A 21,983-nucleotide genomic window follows, 5' to 3' on the forward strand; every position below is an offset into this window, starting at 1 on the left:
CAAGGTGTCCGTCTTTCCCGCTTTGGTGTCAGAATGTTAAAACCACCAGAAAACAATATTTTGTATTGCTTTTATCCTCGTTCTTTCGCCAGTTTTTTCATTAATGATCACGACAACCCATTCATGAAATAAAACTTCCGGAAATATAAACAATACAAGTTGTAGAGCTTAAGATCCGTAGTAGTCAAATTAGATCCACAAGGATGCTCATGATTGAAAGATTATTTTGTTCGCTGATTTAACCAATTTTGCATATATATTGCCAAAAATGTTCTCAAATGTGTTGTTCAACTTTAAGTTAGGATGCTGCATTGTTGATTTTTTCGAAAATTACCATTTTGATGCATTTATGAGAAGTGTCCATCTTACCCGCAGTGTCCGTCTTTACCTACCTTCCCCTACTGATTTTATGGCCTTTAATACTGCCACAGTGCAAGTACGGTGTAAAATTGCATACCTTTAGGCGTATTATTTTCACGTAGGAAATTATTTTATCAATAAATTTTCACTGACATAATCTTGCTTTATAAAACATTGTTTTGTAGATTTCAACAAAATTGAACTTCTATACTGAATGATGAATTAATTGGAGTACAAAAATCCCAGGTGACCTTTCATTTTTTCAATTAATAGCACAAAGTATTCAATACAGTAAAAGCCCAATACAACTAGCCACCTAGAGCTGTGCATTTTTCATACACTCTCAAACTTTTCCAATAAATCAATAACCTTCCTTTTATTGGTCAACTCAGTGCGGAATGAGCAGTGCCGGTGCACTGCATTTTTACCCAAGCGTTAAGCAAGAATACCTCAACTTGCCCATACGTAAGCAAACAAACACAGGCACACTGCCTGACCTGCCTTTGCTCCTCATTGCCACCTGTCCCGTGCTTCATGCATGTGAGTGAAAAACTTTCCTCACTACACAACGAACCGGTGCAGCACAGTAGGCGAATCACAGTCAGCAGCGAGACAATTGAAAAGTACAGTGCCGCGACCACAGCACGGCACACTCCACGGTATCGCCATGGTAACGTGCGCCCTTGATGCGCGGCACAGCCGGAGGGAAAAGGATTAAGCAGAATTAAAGTCTCCCTGGTGACGCACGCAGTGTTTTGTTTTCATCTGTGCCGCTCCGCGTTGTTATTGTAGTCCGATTGGTAAAGGCGCACAAACCGCCCCAACCGATGCGGAGATGCACGGGAGGCCCCCGTCATTCCTCCAAGAACCACGGTTGTCACCAGCAGCACAACGCTCGTTGCAATTCGCTCGGCATGGGCGGCAAACGACGAAAAATTGTGACTCGTGACGGTGAAATCATGACCGCGTGGTGGAACTTTCTCCGCACACTGGTGGTAATGGCGATGATCAGCGTATGATAGTGTGGTGTTGCTTTTGCTTTCTTTTGCACGCCCGACGTCCCAACTGGAGTGGAGGTGATGGAAAAAGTTGGCAATATTTTTTCATCTCCATGCCTCAACACGTGCAGTGGCGGTTGCATGGTCACGATGGGTGGTTGAGGTAGCATGAGGGATTTGCGACAACTAAGGATGGCTCTTCTTGCACACTGTGGTACGGGCGGAACTGAACCTTTTCTGGGACAGATTTTGAGTTTATATTTTATTGTTGTACAAATTGAATTTTAGTTTTAAAGTTAAACCATATTTTGATCGTAAATCTATATGCTGTTCAATAAAAAGCGATTTTATTTAAATTTTGAACAGCTTCACAACCAGTCACAACCATTTGTTTAATAAGCTTAGTACACAAGTTTTGTAGCGCCTAAAGGTATGCAGTATTCCTGACTGTTAAAATGGTTTAATTTTGTCTCCAATGCTTGTACGGTCGAGAGGATGTTCTCTAGAGGATGTCGTCTATGTGATGATATGCTGTAATACTGTCCTTCAGGTGTAAATACTCACCTCTATCATATGACGTTTGTTAATACTTTGCCTACATTCAACAGGAACTGAGTGATCGGATTATGTTATTCATTCATATTCTGTACATTTTTCAAGTACACAGACTCCATAATGCATTCATTATACTCCACCAAGTACGTTCTTTTCAGCGCTTCCTTAATCCATTATTCAAACATCAAGAAGTTAAATCTTTTCCCTCATTAGCTGTTTGCTTTCCACTCTGCCAACGTCTTTGACCTCTTCTAGATGATTCGCTCATCATCCTTGCCAGCGTTCTTCCATTTCATATGCCTACAGAATCACTGTTAAATGACGTGTATTGAGATTTATCGTTTCAAATTCAAATCGCCAAGCCAAATCACCCGGCTTCCGGTTAATTGTTCCGCACAAGTAAAGGGACGCATACGGACCAGAGCAACTATGGTAAAAGTAAGGAGAAAGCAAACGAAAATCGATTTAATTTTCTCATTCGAAAATAAATTGAATTCTTTTTTCTTCGCTCCAGCTCGTTCCCTTTCACCTTCGCTCTAGGGCGGTGAAAGGTCTGATTTATTTGTAACACGAAACTGAAACTAACCCTAAACCCCTGCCGAGATTGTCTTTTTGCTCTTACATTCGCATCACATCCTTCGGAAGTTCTCGTAGGCGTAATTTCAAAAGCGAAACGGAAGGGAAATTACATCCTACTTTTCAGTGTTCCACTAAAACTGAGAATTCTCATCAGTGACGCACAAAAGCGGACAAAGAAAAACAAACCATCCGAGCACGGACGCAACACGATCGATCGTCCGAATGGGAGAGGTCGATGCCCACCTTTCGATCTGCTGCGTCTGAGTTGGGAAAGGGAAATGAGGGTAATAATTTACACTTAACAGTAGATTTATTTGCAATCGATTTGTTTTCTGGTGCACGCTGCGAGCAAAGGAAAGAAAGTGGTAATGGAATATTGGGGCGTTGAAGAATGTACATAATGTTTAAAGTGATTTTATTTGATTTGCATTTAGCAGTAGCTTTAAAGCACAAATGGGTATGTGTAGTTTGGTTGACAGAAGCTTAAAATTGGCAAATCTTTAAACTTTTAATTGAAAACATAATCCATTTTGTTGCTGTCTCGACTACAAGCAAAATTTTAGCGCCTAAATGTATACACTATGTATGCTTTGTTTTTGTTTAATTTTCTTTTTAGAAATCTTTTGTAGGTTTTTAATATTTCTTTTATCATTCATTTCTGATTGTGTTTACAATGTTATATGAAAAGTATATTATTTTACACCTCATGATCGAATATCTTATTTGTTTGTATTACATGAGAAAAGTTATTTGAACCTTTATAAAAAACAAAAATGGTACCAGCTAGCACCAACTAACATAGCTACAATATGGCACCCCCCTTTAGAGACGTACATAGATCGAATGAGATAAACAAATGTGGCTCCATCATCAAGGTCAAAACTAATGAGGCTCGTGTTGCAAACTGCGTAAATCATTTACAAATATTCATTTACATTTCCACCCACTTCCACTATCCCCTAATTCCTAGTTCCCAAGCCTCCAGATGCTCACCAGCGTTGGTCGTTTGTATCGATTTCACTGATAGCAAAAAAGTCTCCCACTTTACACCAGAAACACAGGCAACACAAAATGCGTTCCATCGTGGAGCATGCTTTCGCTTCGCTTATTGGTTGATTTACTATCATTTTCACACCAGCCCTTGCGTCGCAAACTGTGTGTATGTGTGCCAGTGAAGGAAATCAAAAGCGGAAAATTGACCCCAAAACGTGACTGCTTGAAGAGAAGAGAGAAAAAAAGTGTACAAAAAACACGTTATCTTTCCATACGGGTACACGGGCAAAATGGCAACAATACGTATTGTGTTACAGGGCTGGCTGAGGCTAAGTTCCCTCAAGAAAGCACCCCCTAGAGAGAGAGAGAGATCGCATAATGGTGGCAACGAGAAAGGGCGTCGAAATCAGCATAACTGCCACTCTCGTATTGCATGAATATTGAAACAAAATACCGTTCGTTATGCATATCGTTTGGCGCGTGAACCAAGTGTCCTTTTTTTTTTGTTCGACTCTTTCTACTGTGAATGCTGGTGTGGATTTGTGCTAGTACACTGGCGAGGTTGCTCAGGACAAGTGGGAACCATTTGCAGTGGGCTTATCGTATGGGTGGGAGACTCGTAAAAATTGAGGTAAACTTCATTTTCCTATCCAATCGAATTATCACACATGCCAATGGGGATGCAGATTGTGGAGCATAACGTTGTGCCATAACGTTACATTTAACAGAGATAATACCAGTTTATTCAACGTAAGGACAGTATTAAGGCATACGCTATGTTTTACCGGGTGGAGAATCCTTTTTTTGTTATCTTATTGATCATTTTATCTTTGAAAATTTAAAACATAAATCATTATTCCTTACTTCCTCTATAATTATTCTCAAGCGCCTAAATGTATGCAATAAGGAATTATTTGCATTGTTTCTGCTCCCAGGATTTCTAACATTTGAAAAAAAAACTACCTAAAGCAATAGAACTGTGATTAAAGATTAAGCATCGGTGCGCAGTTTACTTTACTGTTCGTGAGCTGCTAAGTGTATAAATATTCGCTCCGAACAGCTCTACCCCAAACACCAACGCTCCAACACTTCGTAAAAGGTTAGCCAGATTAAAGCTTCCCCTTCAACCGGCTCCCGTGAGAACACGGAATGCATAAGTTATGCATCGTCTGGGAACCGTAACCAAACAAACAAAATCCCCTGCCCACACCGAACGAACGTATCATGTACGGGGCAAGCATGTAAGACATGGCACTCCGGTGAAAAGATTTATAAAGGATTAAATTTTATCTTGCACTCCATGGTCACGGGAGAGGCGATTTGCAGGTTGTTTGTGCGATGGTTGACTGAAAATCCACCGTAGCATATATGGACTTTGGACGGGATGAAGAAAGATGGACTTTGAGTATATAGCCGATTGGAAACTAGCTTAAGAGATTTAGGCATTACTTAAAGTTTATAAGTTTAAAACCTTTTTGAAATTATAAAATTAGCACACTTGTACAATCGTCCCACTTTAAACCAACTCACCCGAAGCATTGCGTCCATTTTCCAATATGTAACGCTGATTCAGCAGATGCCTGCTGAAATCTATTAGCCTGCGGTTTAGCACTGGCTTGCACTTCGCGTGCAACAGCACCCAGTCACGCATTACGCATCCGAAACAAATGCCATTACCACCACCACCGTGGAAGGACAGTGAAATGGAAAGTTCTAATTAATTGCGCCCATAAATCATGGCTAACAATAACGAATAATTACCGAACAATGTGTCGATGAGTTATGCCCGGTCAGTCGGTTGCTGAGGATTTCTCGGACGCACACGGGCGCAGTCGGTAGCTTAGCATTCCAATTTCAACGCAGCGGGCTCGTTCATGGGGCCCGACGGATGACGGTCAATTTCAAACGTTCGCTGCACGTTGCTTTTGTGTAGAAGGCACACAGCAGCTGAAAATGGCTCAATCAGACCACACATGGGCGATGGGCTTCTTAAGATGCTGAACGCTTGGTGACGGGCTGTAAATGGCCACGTATTGTGTGATTGCGTAACAAAGCGGATACAATTGTTTCCATGCCGAGAGATTTATTGGACATTGTGAAGCGATGAGTTGAGTAGTATTTGTGAATAAATTATCATTTCCTTTTTAATTTTAAGGTTCGTGGAAATCCAATTTTAGCTTTATTTGCTAATATTTATATGCATTGTTACAATTTCTTTATCTTTGACAACTAACAATACGGCCAAAGTCGTTCCCTCTGAATAAAAAACCAACTTCGAAACTAATCTAATAAGGCTAAGGCGGCGCTCTGGGACCAATCGAACGAGACAAACAAACACGACTCTGTTCGATAGGTGCTCTGTCAGCTGTTCGATGTCTTATAGACCTGTCATGATGCACTGCAATACGCCTTTCTTTTCGTCTCGAAAATGAAGCATTTTCATAGTTTAAATGAATATCCACCTACAGGGGGAAGATTCAACTCATAATTTACTAGTTATTCACATCTATAATAACATAGAAATCATTCAAATTTAATATTGAAAAATGTAAACAAACGTCCATGCCAAAACACATACAGTGCATACACATGGATTATGTACACACAATAGTTTAATACGTTTCAATCCTTTATATTTGATGTTATAATTGATTGAAAAGTTTAACAATAATTATTGATAGCTATTTTAAATATTTTGCACGCAATTTAAAGAAGAAAAAGAGACAAACTACGTAAACAAACTTAAAAATGTCCCGAATTGAATTCTATCTACTGTAGCTGTGAAGCGTTTGACAGCCAAGGTACTCACAGCACAGGTGGGTATCGAACATCACAGACAGAATCAACTGACATGTTCGACTCGACGTTTGTCTTGTTTGTTTGTTTGTGTCTGACAGTGCACCTCCATATGATTATATGGGTTTGTTCGTGTCGGATGTCGTGTTCGATTGCTGCTAGAGCGCCGCCTAAGGCTGGTAGGAAGCTTTCAGAAACGAAACATATATATTGCATACTTTCAGGCGTTAAGTACAATGTGTCTAATTTAGCACAATGATTGAAATTATTGGCTGATTGTGCTCGTGCTTTGCTTGAATTTTTGCTAAAAATTTTGGGTTTTCAATAACAGAAATCTAATTTGTGGGTTACTAAGCTTTTTTCATCTTTCATTCTTTTAAATTACATCTCGTTGATTCTTATAACATGAAATGATCTCCCTTGATCGAAGATAAGCGAAGTACAGGACAAACATAACTCCGGAAAACAAATATGGAAAGGACGTTGTAACTTAATGTAATCCACAATAAATAAAACAAAACTGATGAAACGCATGCACAGATTTCGCAAAGAATCATCCAGAATTTCACCACGATGCCTAAAAAACCACATGGTTTCCGCTGCATAACATCTCCACAGTCCAATGCCCATCGCTTTGCGATAAGATACAATCACGCCTAACGACTTAAAATCTTACGCAAACGACGAATGGTTCGTTTTATTGCACCGATTATCTTTTTTCCCGTTAATCGCTTACGTAGCAAACCGCCACACTAAACGGCAGTGGCAATCATAACGGCCGACCGTAATCCGTTGCCGATATCGCCCAGTGTCGTACAATGTTGTACAGGCGACACCCTAACGGCTATGATAACGGGTACGCAGAACCCGTTGATTTCAAACAATCACACGCGTACAAATGCGCGGCAATTAGGGCAACGCTTACAACTGCTGCCTGCGATATGTGCTGATTATTACCGGCTGATAGAACGTTGGTCACGGAATGCAGATGTGGATATTGCTGCTGAATTACTACTACTGAGCGTGTATGGACGTTCGTCGTATCGCTGCACTGTTGCTATCTTGGGACTTTTTGGGAGCCAATCGTGGGCAACGGTATATAAACGGGGGAAGGTCAGCTTTTAGTCATCAATACAGTTTGCGGCTTCCGATCGGCACACTTCACTCCAAGATGCGCAGCCTTCTCGTACTACCGCTGCTCGTGGCCCTGGTGGCTGGAGCCACGCTTGATTTTGAACACTACTGGACCGCTCAGGAGGTAAGCTCGCCTTGTACGTCCTTAACCATTCCTTTTTAACCATCAAACTTTTTAATGTGGCTGACGCTAGATGAACGAGTACATTGATGAGCTGGTGAGAGACTTCCCAACTATCGCCACCGCTGTGAACGTTGGCACCAGCACTGAGGGACGCCCGATTCGGGCGGTGCGTGTCAGCAAGAACAACGTCGCCAACCGACCGCTCGTGATCGTGGAAGCTGGTCTGCGTGCCCGCGAATGGATCTCCCCGATGTCCGCTAACTACATTCTGCACGAGATCGTTGAGCATTATTACGAGTTCGAGCATATTCTGGACAACGTTAACTTCCTGGTCGTACCGCTCGTCAACCCGGACGGGTATGAGTTCTCGCGCACCACCAACCGGCTGTGGCTGAAGTCGCGCAGCGTCAACGGCAATGGATGCTTCGGTGTGGATCTGAACCGCAACTTTGGCCACCTGTGGAATACTGTCGGTGGAAGCAATGATGTAAGTCGTGTAGTGTGAGCTAGCTTTTCCTGTGTGTGTACTAAACCCAAGATCTTCCTGTGCTTGCAGCCCTGCTCGGATAGCTTCGTCGGTACGGCAGCCTTCTCTGCGCCCGAAACTGCTGCCCTGCGCAATCTAATCCAAGCGAACAGCGCCAACCTGGCTCTGTATCTGAGCATCCAGTCAGCCGACCAGATGGTGCTGTACCCATTCTCTCACAGTGCCACCACCAATCCGGCCAACGTGGCGGAGCTGCGCAATCTTGCCAACAGCGTTGCGCTGACGCTGATGGGACAGAATGGACGTGTGTTCACTAGCGGTGGTGCGGGACTGCTGCAGACGCCTGCCTCGGGCAGTAGCATTGACTTTGTGGCGGGTACGGTTCAGCCCGATCTGGTGTTTACGCTTGAGACCGGCGCTGGTGGTAACTATGGGTACGATGTGCCCGAGTCGCAGATGGCTGAGCTTCTCAGCGAGACGACGTACGGTTTCCTGACGATGGCGGAGTACATCGCCAACAACAAGTAGACGAACGTGATGGGAACTTTCTAACGATCTGGAACTTGAGTAAGGGAAGGATGTGGATGTAATATAGTACGACACAATAAAAAATAACTATATAAAGTATCATTAGTACCAGTTGGTGTATGATTTGATCAGCAGAAAAGCATCCGAAGGTGATGGCCTAAAAAACGTATTAATCCTAGGGGTTATCCATAAATTACGTAATTCAAAAAATTGTTTGTTCGTTATCCTCAACTGCATTAAATTGTAACACATAGATTATCCATAACTGCATTAAAATGTAACACAAAACTTTGGATCGTTAATTCTTGACTTCTGAATAATGATGCAATATCAATTCCGTGGTTTGGATTAAACGAAGATTGTTATTTTATTCATTATTACGTTATTCATATTTTATTTGAAGTAAAATTTACCACAGTCGGTTTACGGCAGCATTTACATCTTGTTCATATCAATAGGGAGTTTTTGAAGATTCTTCTCTTCTTTCTCCTCTTCAGCCAAATAAAAAAAAAACTCTCTTCACCATTGTGAGTGTAACGTATGGACGTAATTTATCGACGCAATTCCGGTTTGAAGGACCAAATTTAAAATTATTCAAAAAAATTAAATTAGATTGGATATAGAATAGAGCATAAATTTTATTCAGTTATTACTTACTAAAGAAGTGCTGACTTCACTTCAAATCCCAAACACTATTATTATTTATTATTATTATTATTATTTATTTATTTAAATTTGTAGGCCTCTAGGGTTTTACAAATGTGTTCTTATAATCTAGGGAAACATAAGGGATGAGGATTCACGAAGACGGGAGCGGAATTGGGAAACTGGGACGTTGAAGTCGAATAGGAGATATGAATCGTTGAAGGCAGAAAGAGCGCGCAAGAAAGGGTCATTCTGGCCATGACGAGTTTGGCGGGAAGGAATAAGGAGCGGGGGTCGGTCACGAAGACGACGTGAGGGGGCATAGATAGGAATCGAGGATAGGAGGGCGGGAACATCCAAGTCATTGGAAAGGAGGCAGGCAATGAAATATGACTGGATGTGATAAATGCGCGTTCTTAATGTCTCTAGCCCGAGCAAACGGCATCGGATAGGATACGAAGGAATTCGATCCGATCGTCCAAGAAAACGACGGATAGCGACACGAGTGAATTTCCGCTGGATTCGTTCGATCCTATCGACCAGTGTTAGGCCGGCAGGCCACCAAACTACCGACGCATTTTCAAGTATCGGGCGGATTAAACCTATCAATGCGATCACGTTTACCCAACATATGTTACAATATCGGTCCTGTGAAAAAAAACACGCTCTGTGTTTCATAACGTACCTCAAATCCTTTTCTTTCTTTGCATGTGGTTTAATAAATTATCTTCCTTGCTCATTCACACCGTTGATTATTAAACCAGAAACCACAATTTGGTGACGCATCTTTCACATCGTTACAAAAGCCAACAAACGACGTACACTGTTAGATACAATTCTGTTTCAGCTGTTGAACTACAACAACACCTTCTCAAGCGACCTGGCTCCTCGTTCTATAGGTTATTAGTACCTTTCTTCAATTTGATCGCTACTCAAAAGCACCATTACGCTCATCCATAATGTACTCGGGGTAAAGGTAAAGGAAGTGCAAGCTGTTGTCAGCACATTGGCATCACTCGCAAAGGGAAAGTTTGTTGCCCCTTGTGCTTCCCTTGTGAAGCACTCTCCAATGAAATCTTTCCCAAAGTGGAGTGGAGTACCTATCACCGAACACTGCAAGCAGAAAACAGACGTCCTGCCACATGTTTCCCACTCCCGTTCTCGCCTCAGACCCACATACAGACGTGGCCGGATTTTATCTCTTTTTTAAGCCAAATGGAGCTTTATGATATATGAGCTTGTGCTTGTGTAACACCCAACCCCACTGGATAGGGGGGAAAAGGATCGGCCATGGGAGAAGCAAATGCATTTTGATGAGGATTCGATGTTAGGGAATTTACCCACAAAACGCTTCCTTTTTTGAACGCACACACACACAACAACAACAAAAACAGGGCCTTCCGGGAATTTGATGGAGTTCTCGGTGTGTGTGTGAGTTTTATCCCTTTCTTCGCTTTTTTTATAACTTCAAATCTTGTGGTAGGCGTTTGGGGAATACTTACCGGTTGAATTGATGCAAATTGAAAGGTTTCAGCTGAATGGGATGAAACATGGGAAGGTGGAAGGATATTTGGTGTTGTTTATTTATAAATGTATGTTTTGTGAAGCATTAATACCTTCACACCTATTCAGGACGATTTATTTGACTACCAAGATTGAGGAAAAGCAGCTTAGCCATGTCTTAGGAAGGATTTGCGTGAAATAACATAGTTCGAAGAGGACAAAGATTACAATAAAACCATTTATTTATGCAGAAGAGATTTCTGTACATCATTTTTCACAATTTTACACTTTAGCAACAATACATTGCAATATTTAATTGCTGCTCTATCTCATCCATCTCCGACATTCAATTACCACAGCCACAACAGCCCTCTCAGTTGTTGCATGTGCAAACACTTCCGATAAGCAAAAATGCTTCCGCGCCACTGGGGGAAAAAAGTACGACGATCGTAAAAAAGCAGCAAAACCACTAGAGTAGCGTCGTAAAAATCCACCCCAGCACAAATAAAACAAAGCACCAAACCAAAAACCGAAAAAACCGAACACCATACGCCTAACTTTCGATTGTCTCATAAATATTAATGACAGTATCAGAGATGCAAACTGTCCAGCTGGGGTCAGAGCGGCAGGACCGAAACGGAGAAGACAAACTTTTCCCTTTTTACCGTGCCCTAGCCCTAGATGGATTGAAGCTTGGAAGCGACAGAACAGAGAGCTAGAAGGAGAACAAAAAACCCACAAACCACCTTGTCACGACCATCAGCAATCCTCCCCCTTCGTAACGGGTGGGAGAAAAATCGTCCCTGCCCAGGTTTACTGGTGCGGTTGAATAATTGATTAAAATTTATCGTGAAATTCAATATCGGACATTATCGAGTCTATTACTTTGTGCGCTTCCGGTGAACAGATTGCTTGATTTACTTCCCTTTGCCTTCCCTTTGCACTGTACCCAGCTCAAGCGCAATGGTAAGAGAGTACTAGTAGACAAACTTTTTAAGCCTACATTTCTACTCCTCCAAACTCCCGGCGCTTGACGCTTAACGTGCCAGGAAAAGACGGCCCGACCACCACAGTGGAACTTTTCCACAACTACTCTACCATTTTATGGACGGTTTTGTTTGGTCCTTTTCATTCCCCATTGTCGACACTCATTTGCCATTTTGGTCTTATTTATTCTTTGCGCTCCGAACGATTCGACTTTTACCACTGCCCGGCAAAATGGCAAATGACAAGACGGCAATCTATACACACAAAAGCCCATCAGCCCAACTCGAGGGCTTGAGTGGTGGGAAAAACTACCAACCAAAGCTGGGAAAGGATGGGAGGAAGGTTAGTGATGAGGTAAAAGTTGCTCGCACCACCATTCCTCTAAGATTCGAACTTTATTTTCCACAATACCACAAAATATGCCGGGCTCCGCCCAGAAAAAGGCTGAGAATAGCCCATCACCTCGAAAGGAAAATACGGCTCACGGTAAAAGAGAAAACAATTACGTGATAATAAAAATTTATATTTGCATTTTAGCCTGCTGCTGGAAGGTGAAGTGACGAGAAGCGCAGAAAGGTCTAATAGTGACACAAACCAACCTTCAGCAACAACAAAAATGCGATGTTTACCCTTTCCGCAGCTAAAGTTTATCCTTTTTTTGGTGAAAGAAAGAAGCAAGATGGAAGCGAAAACTCTCGCAAGCCCATGTTACGATCTCTGCTCTTCTCTTTAACTCCATCTAACCATAAACTTCCAGTCCTGTTTTGTTTATGAAAGAGTTTTGCACCCATATTTCTCTACCCACGCCAACGCTAACGAACGAAATTGTTTAGGTGACACTGGCACCGGTTTGGCAACCAAGACGCACCCGAAACCATGCCTTCGATAATGCTAATGATTTATGAGCGCCCGTTTTTGCAACAGCCACGCTGATTGCATTCAGTTTAGCCGCACCGCACCGTCTCTGTCGACGAAAAGAAGGCGCCTAAAAGTATGCAATCGCTGTACTAATTTCACCATTTAAATGCATAACAATAGAGGCCCTGGCCCCGCTACCGGACGTAGCTCGTTGTGGACCTGTAGGAGTGAGGGGGGTGAGCCAAAAACAGGAACAGGAACGCCCTGAACTTTTAGCGCCTTACAATAGCCTTCATCGGCGTAAGGTTTATGTCGACAGTCGTAAGGGGGCGAACCCGAGCGGACAGCGTTCAGTTTAGTACACAGCCGTCGTACAGCGTGTGGTGCAGCCTATCGCGCCCGTATCGCGGTGGCATTAAAAATGGCTCCAAATTAAGTGTAAACAATGGGCCTGGTGAAATTTATTTACAACCCCATGTCCTATTAAAACGTCGTTTGCATGTGGCGCGCTCTAAACGCCTCTAAATCGAAACGGTTGGGCGGGACGACCCGCGTGAGTGTTATGTCGACTACTTTTTTTAAACTACCTTCTTATCTACTTCTTGCTACTCTCGCTGGTCGTTATTTATGGTGTTTTTTTTTTACAAAACCAAACAAACTGTTCCGATTGCACTGATAAGGCAGCGCTGGCAGATATTGGCGAAAGGTAGAAAGTGCCCGCGAGCCACTAAAGTCACCTTAAGCTGGGTGTGTGCTTAAGGGTGTTTGGTTTGATTTGCAGTATAAGCTGCCCCTTAGCTGACCACGCGAAGAGGCTGTTAAAAATTATTATAAATGTTTTAAACACCAAATTATTAAACCTTTTTTATAGCGCTTGTACAAGTTTATGGGCCTGCAGCTAATTATTTGTTATCGCTCCGTTCATCATTCACAAAACAAGCTTCCCACCGCAAAACAGCTTCCCACCCTACATTGTACGATATTCTAATCAAACACACACATTTGTTTATCAACGCGCTGCTTTCTCAATAATGTAACACCTTCCCCGCGAGCGATTAGCGTGACGCCCAGCCACCATCTATTGCAATGTCAAAGCAGAGCGCGATAGCGTAACTGCTAGAATGGTTGATTTATTGCGACTGCTCAATAGCGACGACTTTGCTGATACAATTGATAATCAATCAACGCACATCGGACAACTGGCTGATTAGCACATACACACGCACACACACCCTTCCCTTTACGAAGTCACCGACAGTGTGCCCGCATGCTGCCCGAACACCTTCAGCAGCTCGAACGTCTGCGAGGTAACGCGCGCCAGCTCGGCCGCGGGCAGATCGAACCCTTGCGATCCACCGCCCGTCAGCTCGAGCGTGTACGAGTACGGCACGCCCAGGCTGTACGCGTAGTCGTCCGTCGCCCCGGAAGCCGTGTACAGAATGTCGGCCGAATTGCCCACCTCGTACTCGGGCCCTCCAGCCGCCACCAGTGCATCGCGTGCCCGTTCGCCCAACCGCTGCAGATCGTCCTCGTTCGGGGCGTGCAGGAAATCGTAACCCCACGGCCACAGAATCATCTCGCCGTACGTGTGCACCGCCAGGTACATGCGAATGGCGGCCTTATACTGATCCATCAGTCCGATCAGTGCTTTGGTTTCGTTTTCAGAGGAAGCGGCATGGCCGGCAAAGTTGTTAGTACACTCACTCGTCGTACGATCCCACTGGAAGGGGAAGTTGCGGTTCAGGTCCACGCCGTAGCATAGTACATTGCCCGGCGAACGGTTCTTGCGCCACAGACGGTTCTGCTCGTGGGTGTAGACGTACCCGTCCGGGTTGGCAACCGGCACGATGACGTAGTCCGTGTTGGATAGCTGCTCGGCGTACTGGTCCGAATGTTCCACAAACTCGTGGATCATGTACATGACCGACATCACGCCGGCCCATTCTCTGGAGTTGAAGATACAACCGAGAGAGTGAGAGAGAGAGAGAGAGAGAGAGAGAGAGAGAAGGGGAAATTGAGCTTTTGTTTGGACACTGTTGACAAGCTCTCACAGTACCTGGCATGAATACCTCCATCCATAAACACAATCGGTCGGGTCTGATCGACTGCACCGCTGGTCGAGATTGTGATGGCCTTGATGGGGCGATCCTCATGCGTACGACCGATCTCCGAGACGCGCACCAGCCCATTGTACGCCACCGCCAGCTCGTCCAGATACTCGTAGATCTCGTCCAGCGTCCAGAAGTGCTCGAAATTAACAGTGGCACGCGAATTCGAGTCACGCCTCAGACGCCGACCGTGCTCCACATTACGCCGCTGCTCTCGATTAAGCAACCTGCAAGAAGCGGTCCATTGCAATACACAACAAGCAACACCTTCACGATCGCTCGGCGCGCTACTTACTCCTGCACATCTTCCGCCACTAGATCGTACTCGATGTCGTGCTGCTCCAGGAACTCTTCCACCCGCTTGTGATCCTCCCTGGTCACCATGATGCGTGCGCTACGGCCCACCTTCGGTGCATCCCAGAAGTCCACCTCAATCTCCTGCCCATTGCGCCACTTGAGCAGCACCGTCAGCTGTTCCGCCGTTTCCGGGCGCACGTTGTACAGCTCGAATCTGCCGAAAAACAAATCGAAACCACAACAGAACAGTTAAAGATGACACAAATGTGATCAAGCAAGGCACTCCTCCCATTCCACACGCACTCATGATAAGAACCGGCTTTGGCGAATGCCAAGGCCAGCAAACAGCCGGTCACGAATGTTAGCCGCTTCATTGCTTCGCTCATCCACTGCCAAACGACAACTGGATCTGGTGCTCGGGAATCGGTGCCCGTTCGGTTCGGCCCTCATTGGACATTGGCTTATCTCTCGCACAATCATTATCTTACGCGTTCGCCGCTCCAGCGTCACCGCGTGCCGTCGCGGGTAGAACATAAGTGAAATAAATATATCACAACTGGAGCTCGCTCAATCGCTCGCCAAACACCGGGCGGTGCTCATTCTCGCTGGTCAAGCCGTAGGATCAATATGCGGACGACCCGATGCGTTCGGAGGGTGTCGGCCGAACGGGTGGGGAGAGACTCATTTATCTAGATTCAACCTTATCGGACGCATTGTTATTGCTTCTTGATTCGAGTTCGAGTTCGGGGAGGGGTTTTGTGGTTCAGTTTTTGTGTTTTTTTTTTGCACGAGCATCGCCTATATACGAGCATCTCTCAGTTTATTTATTGCGATATTCAAATTCGATAGCGATTACGTGTGCGGAATGTGTTTTTAAAGAGCGGCGAGCGGTTCGTGGACTTCCACCCACTGATGTCTCTTATGCGTGTCTCTCTCTTGCTTGGTTCTACGGACGCTTGCTAATCTTCAGGCTGCCGGCGTGCATGCCAAACACCTTCATCATCTCGAACGTTTCCGCCGCAATCGGCTCAATCTGGTCCGGCTCAATGATGAAGCCATAGCCACGGTTTCCGCACGACAGCTCCAGCGTGTACGCGTACTGGACACCGTACGCACCGTAGATGAAATCGTCACTACCGGTGGCGAGATACAGCAGACCCGATGCCTGCCCAACGATGTACTCGGGACCGCCAATGTTCTTGACCGCTTCGGCCGCCTCCGTGCCGAGAGCGTGAAGTTCGGCCTCGTTCGGAACGAACTGGAAGGTGAAACCGTACGGGTAGAGGATGTATTCGCCGCAGCTGTGCAGCGATAGGTACATCTTGATGCTGCGCGAGAACTGGGACATCAGCAGCATGAGCGCTTGGGTTTCCTTCTCCGAGCCGGGCGTACGGCCAGCGTATCCATCCGTGCAGGACTGTGGAGGTAATACAAAATGTGGTCGGATCAGATCCTTGTTTGGATATTGAACATTGCTGGCAAACTTACATGCGAATTGTAGCCCCAGCGGAACGGGAAATTACGGTTCACATCCGTACCAACGCACATCACATTGCCAGCAAAGCGGTTCTTGCGCCACAGACGGTTCTGGAATTTAACAGCATCATTCAATAGGTTCAAGGTGATCCCCATCTAACCATTCTCCATCCCAAACTCACCGTCTCGTACGAGTACACATATCCATCCGGGTTAGCCACCGGCACAATGATCCAATCCGTATTGTACAGCAGATCCTCATTCTTGTCCGCACTCTCCACCAGCTGGTTGATCAGATACAGCGCCGACATGTGCGAGGCCCACTCGCGCGCATGCACACCCGCATCGACCAGCACGACCGGGCGCGTCTGATTGATGCTCCCATCCCTTGAGACCGTAAGCGCCAGTATCGAACGGTTCTCGTACGTCTGCCCAATCTTCAGCACGCGCACCAGATTCGGGTACTGGCGCTCCATCCGATCCATATAGCGATAGATCTCATCCAGCGTCCAGAAGTGCTCGAAATCGATCGCATCCTCATCGAGCTCACCCTGCGTGCTGTTTGGCTTCTGTGGGACCTTCTGGGGCCGGCGACGCTTGCTCAGGATGTGCAGGTTGCGCTTTTCCTGCTCGTGCTCGAGCAGTGACTGTACGTTCTCCTCTACCAGCTCCGATTCGAGCTGCACATCGTCCAGCATGGCCTCGAAGTATTCCTGCAGATCAGGCTGCACCATCACGGTGACGCTGTCGTTCAGTGTGCCGTAGCTCCAGAAGTCGAGCTTCCCGTCGGCGTACCAGTTGTGCAGCTCTTCCGCCTGTTCGTCATCCTCGACGTACAGTGAGTAGAGCTTGTAGCTGTTAGGACGGATTGTGAATTGATGAAATAGAACAATCCTTCTACTGTACCGCATACCTACTTTTCGAACTTTTGCTGCTCCGCCCGGCAAACGGTGCCGACGGTGAACAGAAACACCAACACCGCGAGTAGCTTCATTGTGGCAGCGGGAGTTGCAGGAGTCTGACTGACACGGTTGCAGCGCGACCCACACCCATATAAACTGGATGCGGTTCTTGCACACAGACAACATCTCGCGGCAGCAAACCTGATCACCAATTTCACTAATTGGAAGGGAGGCGTCGTGATAGTATCAGGAACTGGGTGGCGCACGCGTGCGCCCGATTGTATCGATAGCAGTATATTAAATAATAGATAACTAACTGTTACAATTATCATAACGCTAATGAGCTCTGTAGCAGTGCATGTCATCTCTTTCTCTCTCTCTCTTTCTCTTGATCGAGATGTAACCGTCTTCCAAGAAATAAGAACATCTCAAACATGCAGTTACAGTTTTTTTTTGTAAAAAAAAACCTTTAATTGTATTAAAATTGTCCCCAACGCTTACGCATTGTTCGCCATGGTGCGATAGATCTGGAAGGTTTGGGTCGCCACAGCCATAATTTCCGTGGCAGGCAGATCGAACCCATTGCGGCCACCGCCCGTCAGCTCGAGCGTGTACGCGTACCGCGCGCCGATCACACCGGCCACATAATCATCGCTGCAACCGTTGGCCGTGTACAGAATTTCCGCACTGTTGCCCACCACGTACCGGGGGCCACCGACGGCCGTGATCGCATCGCGCGCCTGCTCACCCAGCGCAATGTGGGCGGCCTGGTTAGCGACCGGCACGAACGGCCACGAGTGTCCGTACGGGTACAGGATCATATCGCCGTACGTGTGCACCGCCAGATAGACAGCAATGTTCGATCCGTACTGCTTCAGCACCCGATCGAGGGCTTGCGTTTCCGGCTCGGAGAAGGCGGTCGCTCCGGCGTACGAGTCGGAGCAGGCCTGCAAGATCAATACGGAAAAGCAGTCATGATTCAGTTCAGCACGAAGCAAGAGGAGTCACAGAAGCACTCACATTGCTGGTAAACACCCACAGATAGTCCCAGTTGCGGTTCAGATCGATACCGGTACAGAGGATCGTGGCCGGGAAGCGGTTCTTGCGCCACATGCGGTTGTCGGTGTGCGAGAACTCGTACCCATCCGGGTTGGCGACGGGAATGATCACCCAGTCCTTGTTCAGCATGTCGGCGTAGCTGCTCGAATGTTCGACCAGCTCGTGGATCAAGTAGAGCACCGACATTACACCGGCCCATTCACTAGAAAGAAAAGATCATTCAAGACCCCTTTTCTGGGTGCAAGTCTTCAAGGTCTTACCGTGCATGGATACCACCGTCGATGAAGACAACCGGCTTCGATCCAGCCACACCATTGTTGGTCGAGATCGTGATCGACTTGATCGGACGGCCCTCGTGAGTGGTGCCAATCGTGGCGACGCGCACCAGATTCGGATACGTCTGGGCAAGCTCGTCCAGGTACGCATTAACCTCCGCATTCGTCCAGAAGTGCTCGAAATCGACCGTTGCCCGACCGGATGCGGCCTTGCGACGGCGGTACTCCTGATCGTACTTACGCTCTGCCTCGATCGTGCTGTATTTTGAGGAGCAAAACTCATCTTAATATCAACCGAATTCCTAGTATCATCTCCAGCAACAGCACACTTACGCTTCCACATCCTCAATGATGCGCTCGTAGCTGAACGCGTTCAGGTTCAGGAACCGCTCGAACGCTTCCTGCAGGCTCGGATGGATCATCACACGGTAGCCGGCACGGTCCCAGAAATCGACCCCGCGCACATCCTGCCAGCGCTTCAGCACGTTGTGCTTCTCCACCGTGTCCACGCGGATGCTGTAGACTTTGTAGCTGGAATTGGATTGATTTTCGCGCATCAATTTCTGGTTCTTTTCGGACACATTTTGTCTGGTGAAAGAACACTCACTCTCGGTAGGACACCTGTTCGGCGAAGGCGCTCTGGCCAAACACGGCCAGCGCTAGGAGCACAACCACGGCAGCACAGTACTTCATTTTTAGCTAATCCTGCAACAGTGACCCGTACAGAGATGAAGGCGACTAACCAGTGGCGGTACAATTTATACCTTTTTTCCCGCTATCGAGTTGAAGGCAGTTAATCTCATCCCATAAAAAATAAAACGGGACGGCTATGACGCGCGAGTAAAAGCCAAAATTTCCAACCCCCAGTGTGTAATGGATGTGCGGCTTAATGATTTCACGACTTTGAACGCACGCGAAACTCTTGTCATTGCGATATTGCGTTTGATTGAATCACGTACGATTAGATAACGAATGTCTGCAGAACACACAGACTGCGTGTTGTCCGTGGACAGCTTTGCTTAATCTACTAACCGGAATCGATTACTGGAATTGGATGAACAGTGAACCAAACCCAGGAGTATTGAGGTCCTCAGTATTTATTGAGTGACGTGACAAACATTGACTGGTTCACGCCTATCGTGAATGGCTTGATCTTATCTAGGTCGAGAGCGATATGATCTTTCTAAAGATATGCATACTGAAGTGTCTGAGAGCATGGATGGAAATTCAAAGAGCTCACACTGGAGATTGTCGAACGGAACACATACGAAAGCGCAATAGGCTTAAACAAAACACAAACTCTCATTAATCCCTTTTTAGATATGCTTTGGCTGATGTGCTTGATTGGCTTTTGTTTTCAAACCCATTCCGTACCTCATCGTGATTATTTACTTTTCCCCCACCTGCCTTAACCAACACTCCATAATTGCTCCAATTTCTTAAGTACGCTTATCGCGCTGCCCTATCAACAGCTGATTCTATGCTCCGCGATAACCGAACCAAGATGCAGGTGTAGATCGTAGCACACTGATACGAATGGCGCTTGTCATCGATAACAGGTACATGTGTGAAAACATACAACTTGTGGGACCACGGCGGGTGTTTGGGGGATGGAAATGAAGCAATATTTGAAAAGCGTTGTGTCTTTCGAGTCTGGCTCGCGACTTGCTCACGACGGGTTCAGGATGTGAGCATGCAGAAAAATGAGGCAAATGATGGCAGGCAAATTCTACGAACTGGGTCGAGAGCTTCGATGTGATACTGATAGCAGCACAGTGAGGTGATCATTCTAATGAACTTTCCTTCATTTGTTAGAATAGAGAAGTAGAATGAAGAAGTGCGTAATAAAAATGAAATTCCTCTTTATGATAACATGCTTACCACTGTTAACTGAGTTGATTAAGATTAGATCGTGCACGTCTTGCTAATTTACTAATTAGCTAATTCACTAATCGTTAGACATGTAGCTCTAAATGCTCTCAAAATTTTGAAGATATTTGATGCAAGTTTTATATTTATTTTAACAATCATTTCAGTCATCACTATAACGGACTTTTTTAACGATAGGGTGAGAAACAGAGAGATGGAACGGGATAGAGAAATAGAGAGAGAGAGAGAGAGAGAGAGAGAAAGAAAGAAAGATAAAAAACAACAATTCATAAGAGTAGTTTCACAAGAAAAAGGAAAATAGTGTCTTAAGAAACCGAACCTTCACGACCATCCGCCATCCGACAGAAGCCAGAGGTGTCAAACTTATAGCCCCAATCCCTAGAGCAAAAATAAATTGCGCCATTCTGCTTCAATGCGGCATTCGAGAATTGAATATTTTTTCTACAACTATCAAAGCCAATATAACTGTTGTGAATACTGTAGTGAATAAGCAATAATAATAGATTCTGTAAAAATAAGTTTTGGAAACTCTAACCTTATTTTGTAAAAGTATTATTAAGTCCAAATCGTACCATGCATACGTTTATTTTAATGTATCTTAGAACGTTTTGATTCAGCAAAACAATTGGATAGCAATTAAAATAGTTACAACGGAGGTTAAATACATTTTATTACATTTTCAAACGATTCCTAGCTTTCGGTGAGGCAGCGCTGAGGATCAGCATTTTTATTTCTATCGTACCCTTCGCTGTTCACAATCAATACCTAGGGGAAGGTAGGTAAAGACGGACACGTTAAGGGAAATGGTCAAAATCTAAGCATATATAGGTGCAACGACCATGAAAATATGCATACATTATCTTACACTCATGTTTTATCAGAAAATGTGTTGAAACTTTTAAGTTTCCATCGATTTTTGCGTTTTTTTCATGAATGAAAAACATGATTTTTTTCGTGCAGTTTTGAAATGTTCGGGTAAGACGGACACCTGATATGGGAAAGATGGACACCATGAAAGGTAAGATGGACACCTTTAGAAAACGTAGGAAATTGAAGAGTTTTACAGTATTTTAACAAATTCTATCGCTTTCCACGTCCTGGTACGTTTATAAACCAATTCTTGGCCAATTGCAACGACGATTCATTCAGCCGTGAATTTAGGAATTGTAAGCATCGCTTCTAATAGAACGCAGAATGCAGAATCTAAGGCATCTTTTTTAATATCGTGCACTAACAGTGGAGGTTGCACCAGCTTACAGAACAACAATTTAAAACTTCGCTATTAGAAATTATTCCGCGGAAAGTCCGCGACCACAGCATATTTGAGGGACTTGTTAATGGTTAAGATCCAGCCATTTTTTACTTGAAGATTGAACTTTTTGATATCTGTAAACCCATAGAATCTCTCATCTATCCCTGAACGATTTGA

At 45.1% G+C, this 21,983-nt stretch overlaps 3 protein-coding genes across 4 annotated transcripts; 1 reads left to right on the forward strand and 2 right to left on the reverse strand.

Moving 5' to 3' along the window:
• Positions 1-7,330: 7,330 nt before the first annotated feature.
• On the forward strand, positions 7,331-8,653 carry LOC120894695 (carboxypeptidase B-like). The gene is made up of 3 exons (XM_040297448.1): positions 7,331-7,539; positions 7,610-8,026; positions 8,096-8,653. The coding sequence occupies exons 1-3, from the start codon at positions 7,453-7,455 to the stop codon at positions 8,552-8,554; spliced, it is 963 nt and encodes a 320-aa protein (XP_040153382.1). The 5' UTR covers positions 7,331-7,452; the 3' UTR covers positions 8,555-8,653.
• Positions 8,654-13,628: 4,975 nt separating this feature from the next.
• LOC120896681 (carboxypeptidase B-like) lies at positions 13,629-17,443 on the reverse strand. 2 transcript variants are annotated; one of them, XR_005738449.1, is made up of 5 exons: positions 17,346-17,443; positions 16,611-17,283; positions 16,441-16,539; positions 15,256-16,369; positions 15,050-15,166 (listed from the first exon to the last, which is right to left on the reverse strand). XR_005738449.1 is itself a non-coding variant. In XM_040300997.1 (4 exons), the coding sequence occupies exons 1-4, from the start codon at positions 15,336-15,338 to the stop codon at positions 13,788-13,790; spliced, it is 1,284 nt and encodes a 427-aa protein (XP_040156931.1). In that variant the 5' UTR covers positions 15,339-15,387; the 3' UTR covers positions 13,629-13,787. The 2 variants fall into 2 exon arrangements, 1 of the variants encoding a protein (XP_040156931.1); XM_040300997.1 differs by lacking the exons at positions 16,441-16,539; positions 16,611-17,283; positions 17,346-17,443 and adding exons at positions 13,629-14,493; positions 14,604-14,882 and having other exon boundaries at positions 14,951-15,166; positions 15,256-15,387.
• Positions 17,444-17,765: 322 nt separating this feature from the next.
• On the reverse strand, positions 17,766-20,534 carry LOC120894226 (carboxypeptidase B-like). Its single transcript, XM_040296692.1, has 5 exons — positions 19,272-20,534; positions 18,998-19,195; positions 18,650-18,922; positions 18,351-18,591; positions 17,766-18,277 (listed from the first exon to the last, which is right to left on the reverse strand). Exons 1-5 carry the CDS (start codon positions 19,355-19,357, stop codon positions 17,828-17,830), a joined length of 1,248 nt encoding a protein of 415 aa, XP_040152626.1. The 5' UTR covers positions 19,358-20,534; the 3' UTR covers positions 17,766-17,827.
• Positions 20,535-21,983: the final 1,449 nt, after the last annotated feature.

This window comes from Anopheles arabiensis, chromosome 2 (genome assembly GCF_016920715.1).
Source record: "Anopheles arabiensis isolate DONGOLA chromosome 2, AaraD3, whole genome shotgun sequence".
NCBI classification, from domain to species: Eukaryota; Metazoa; Arthropoda; class Insecta; order Diptera; family Culicidae; genus Anopheles; species Anopheles arabiensis.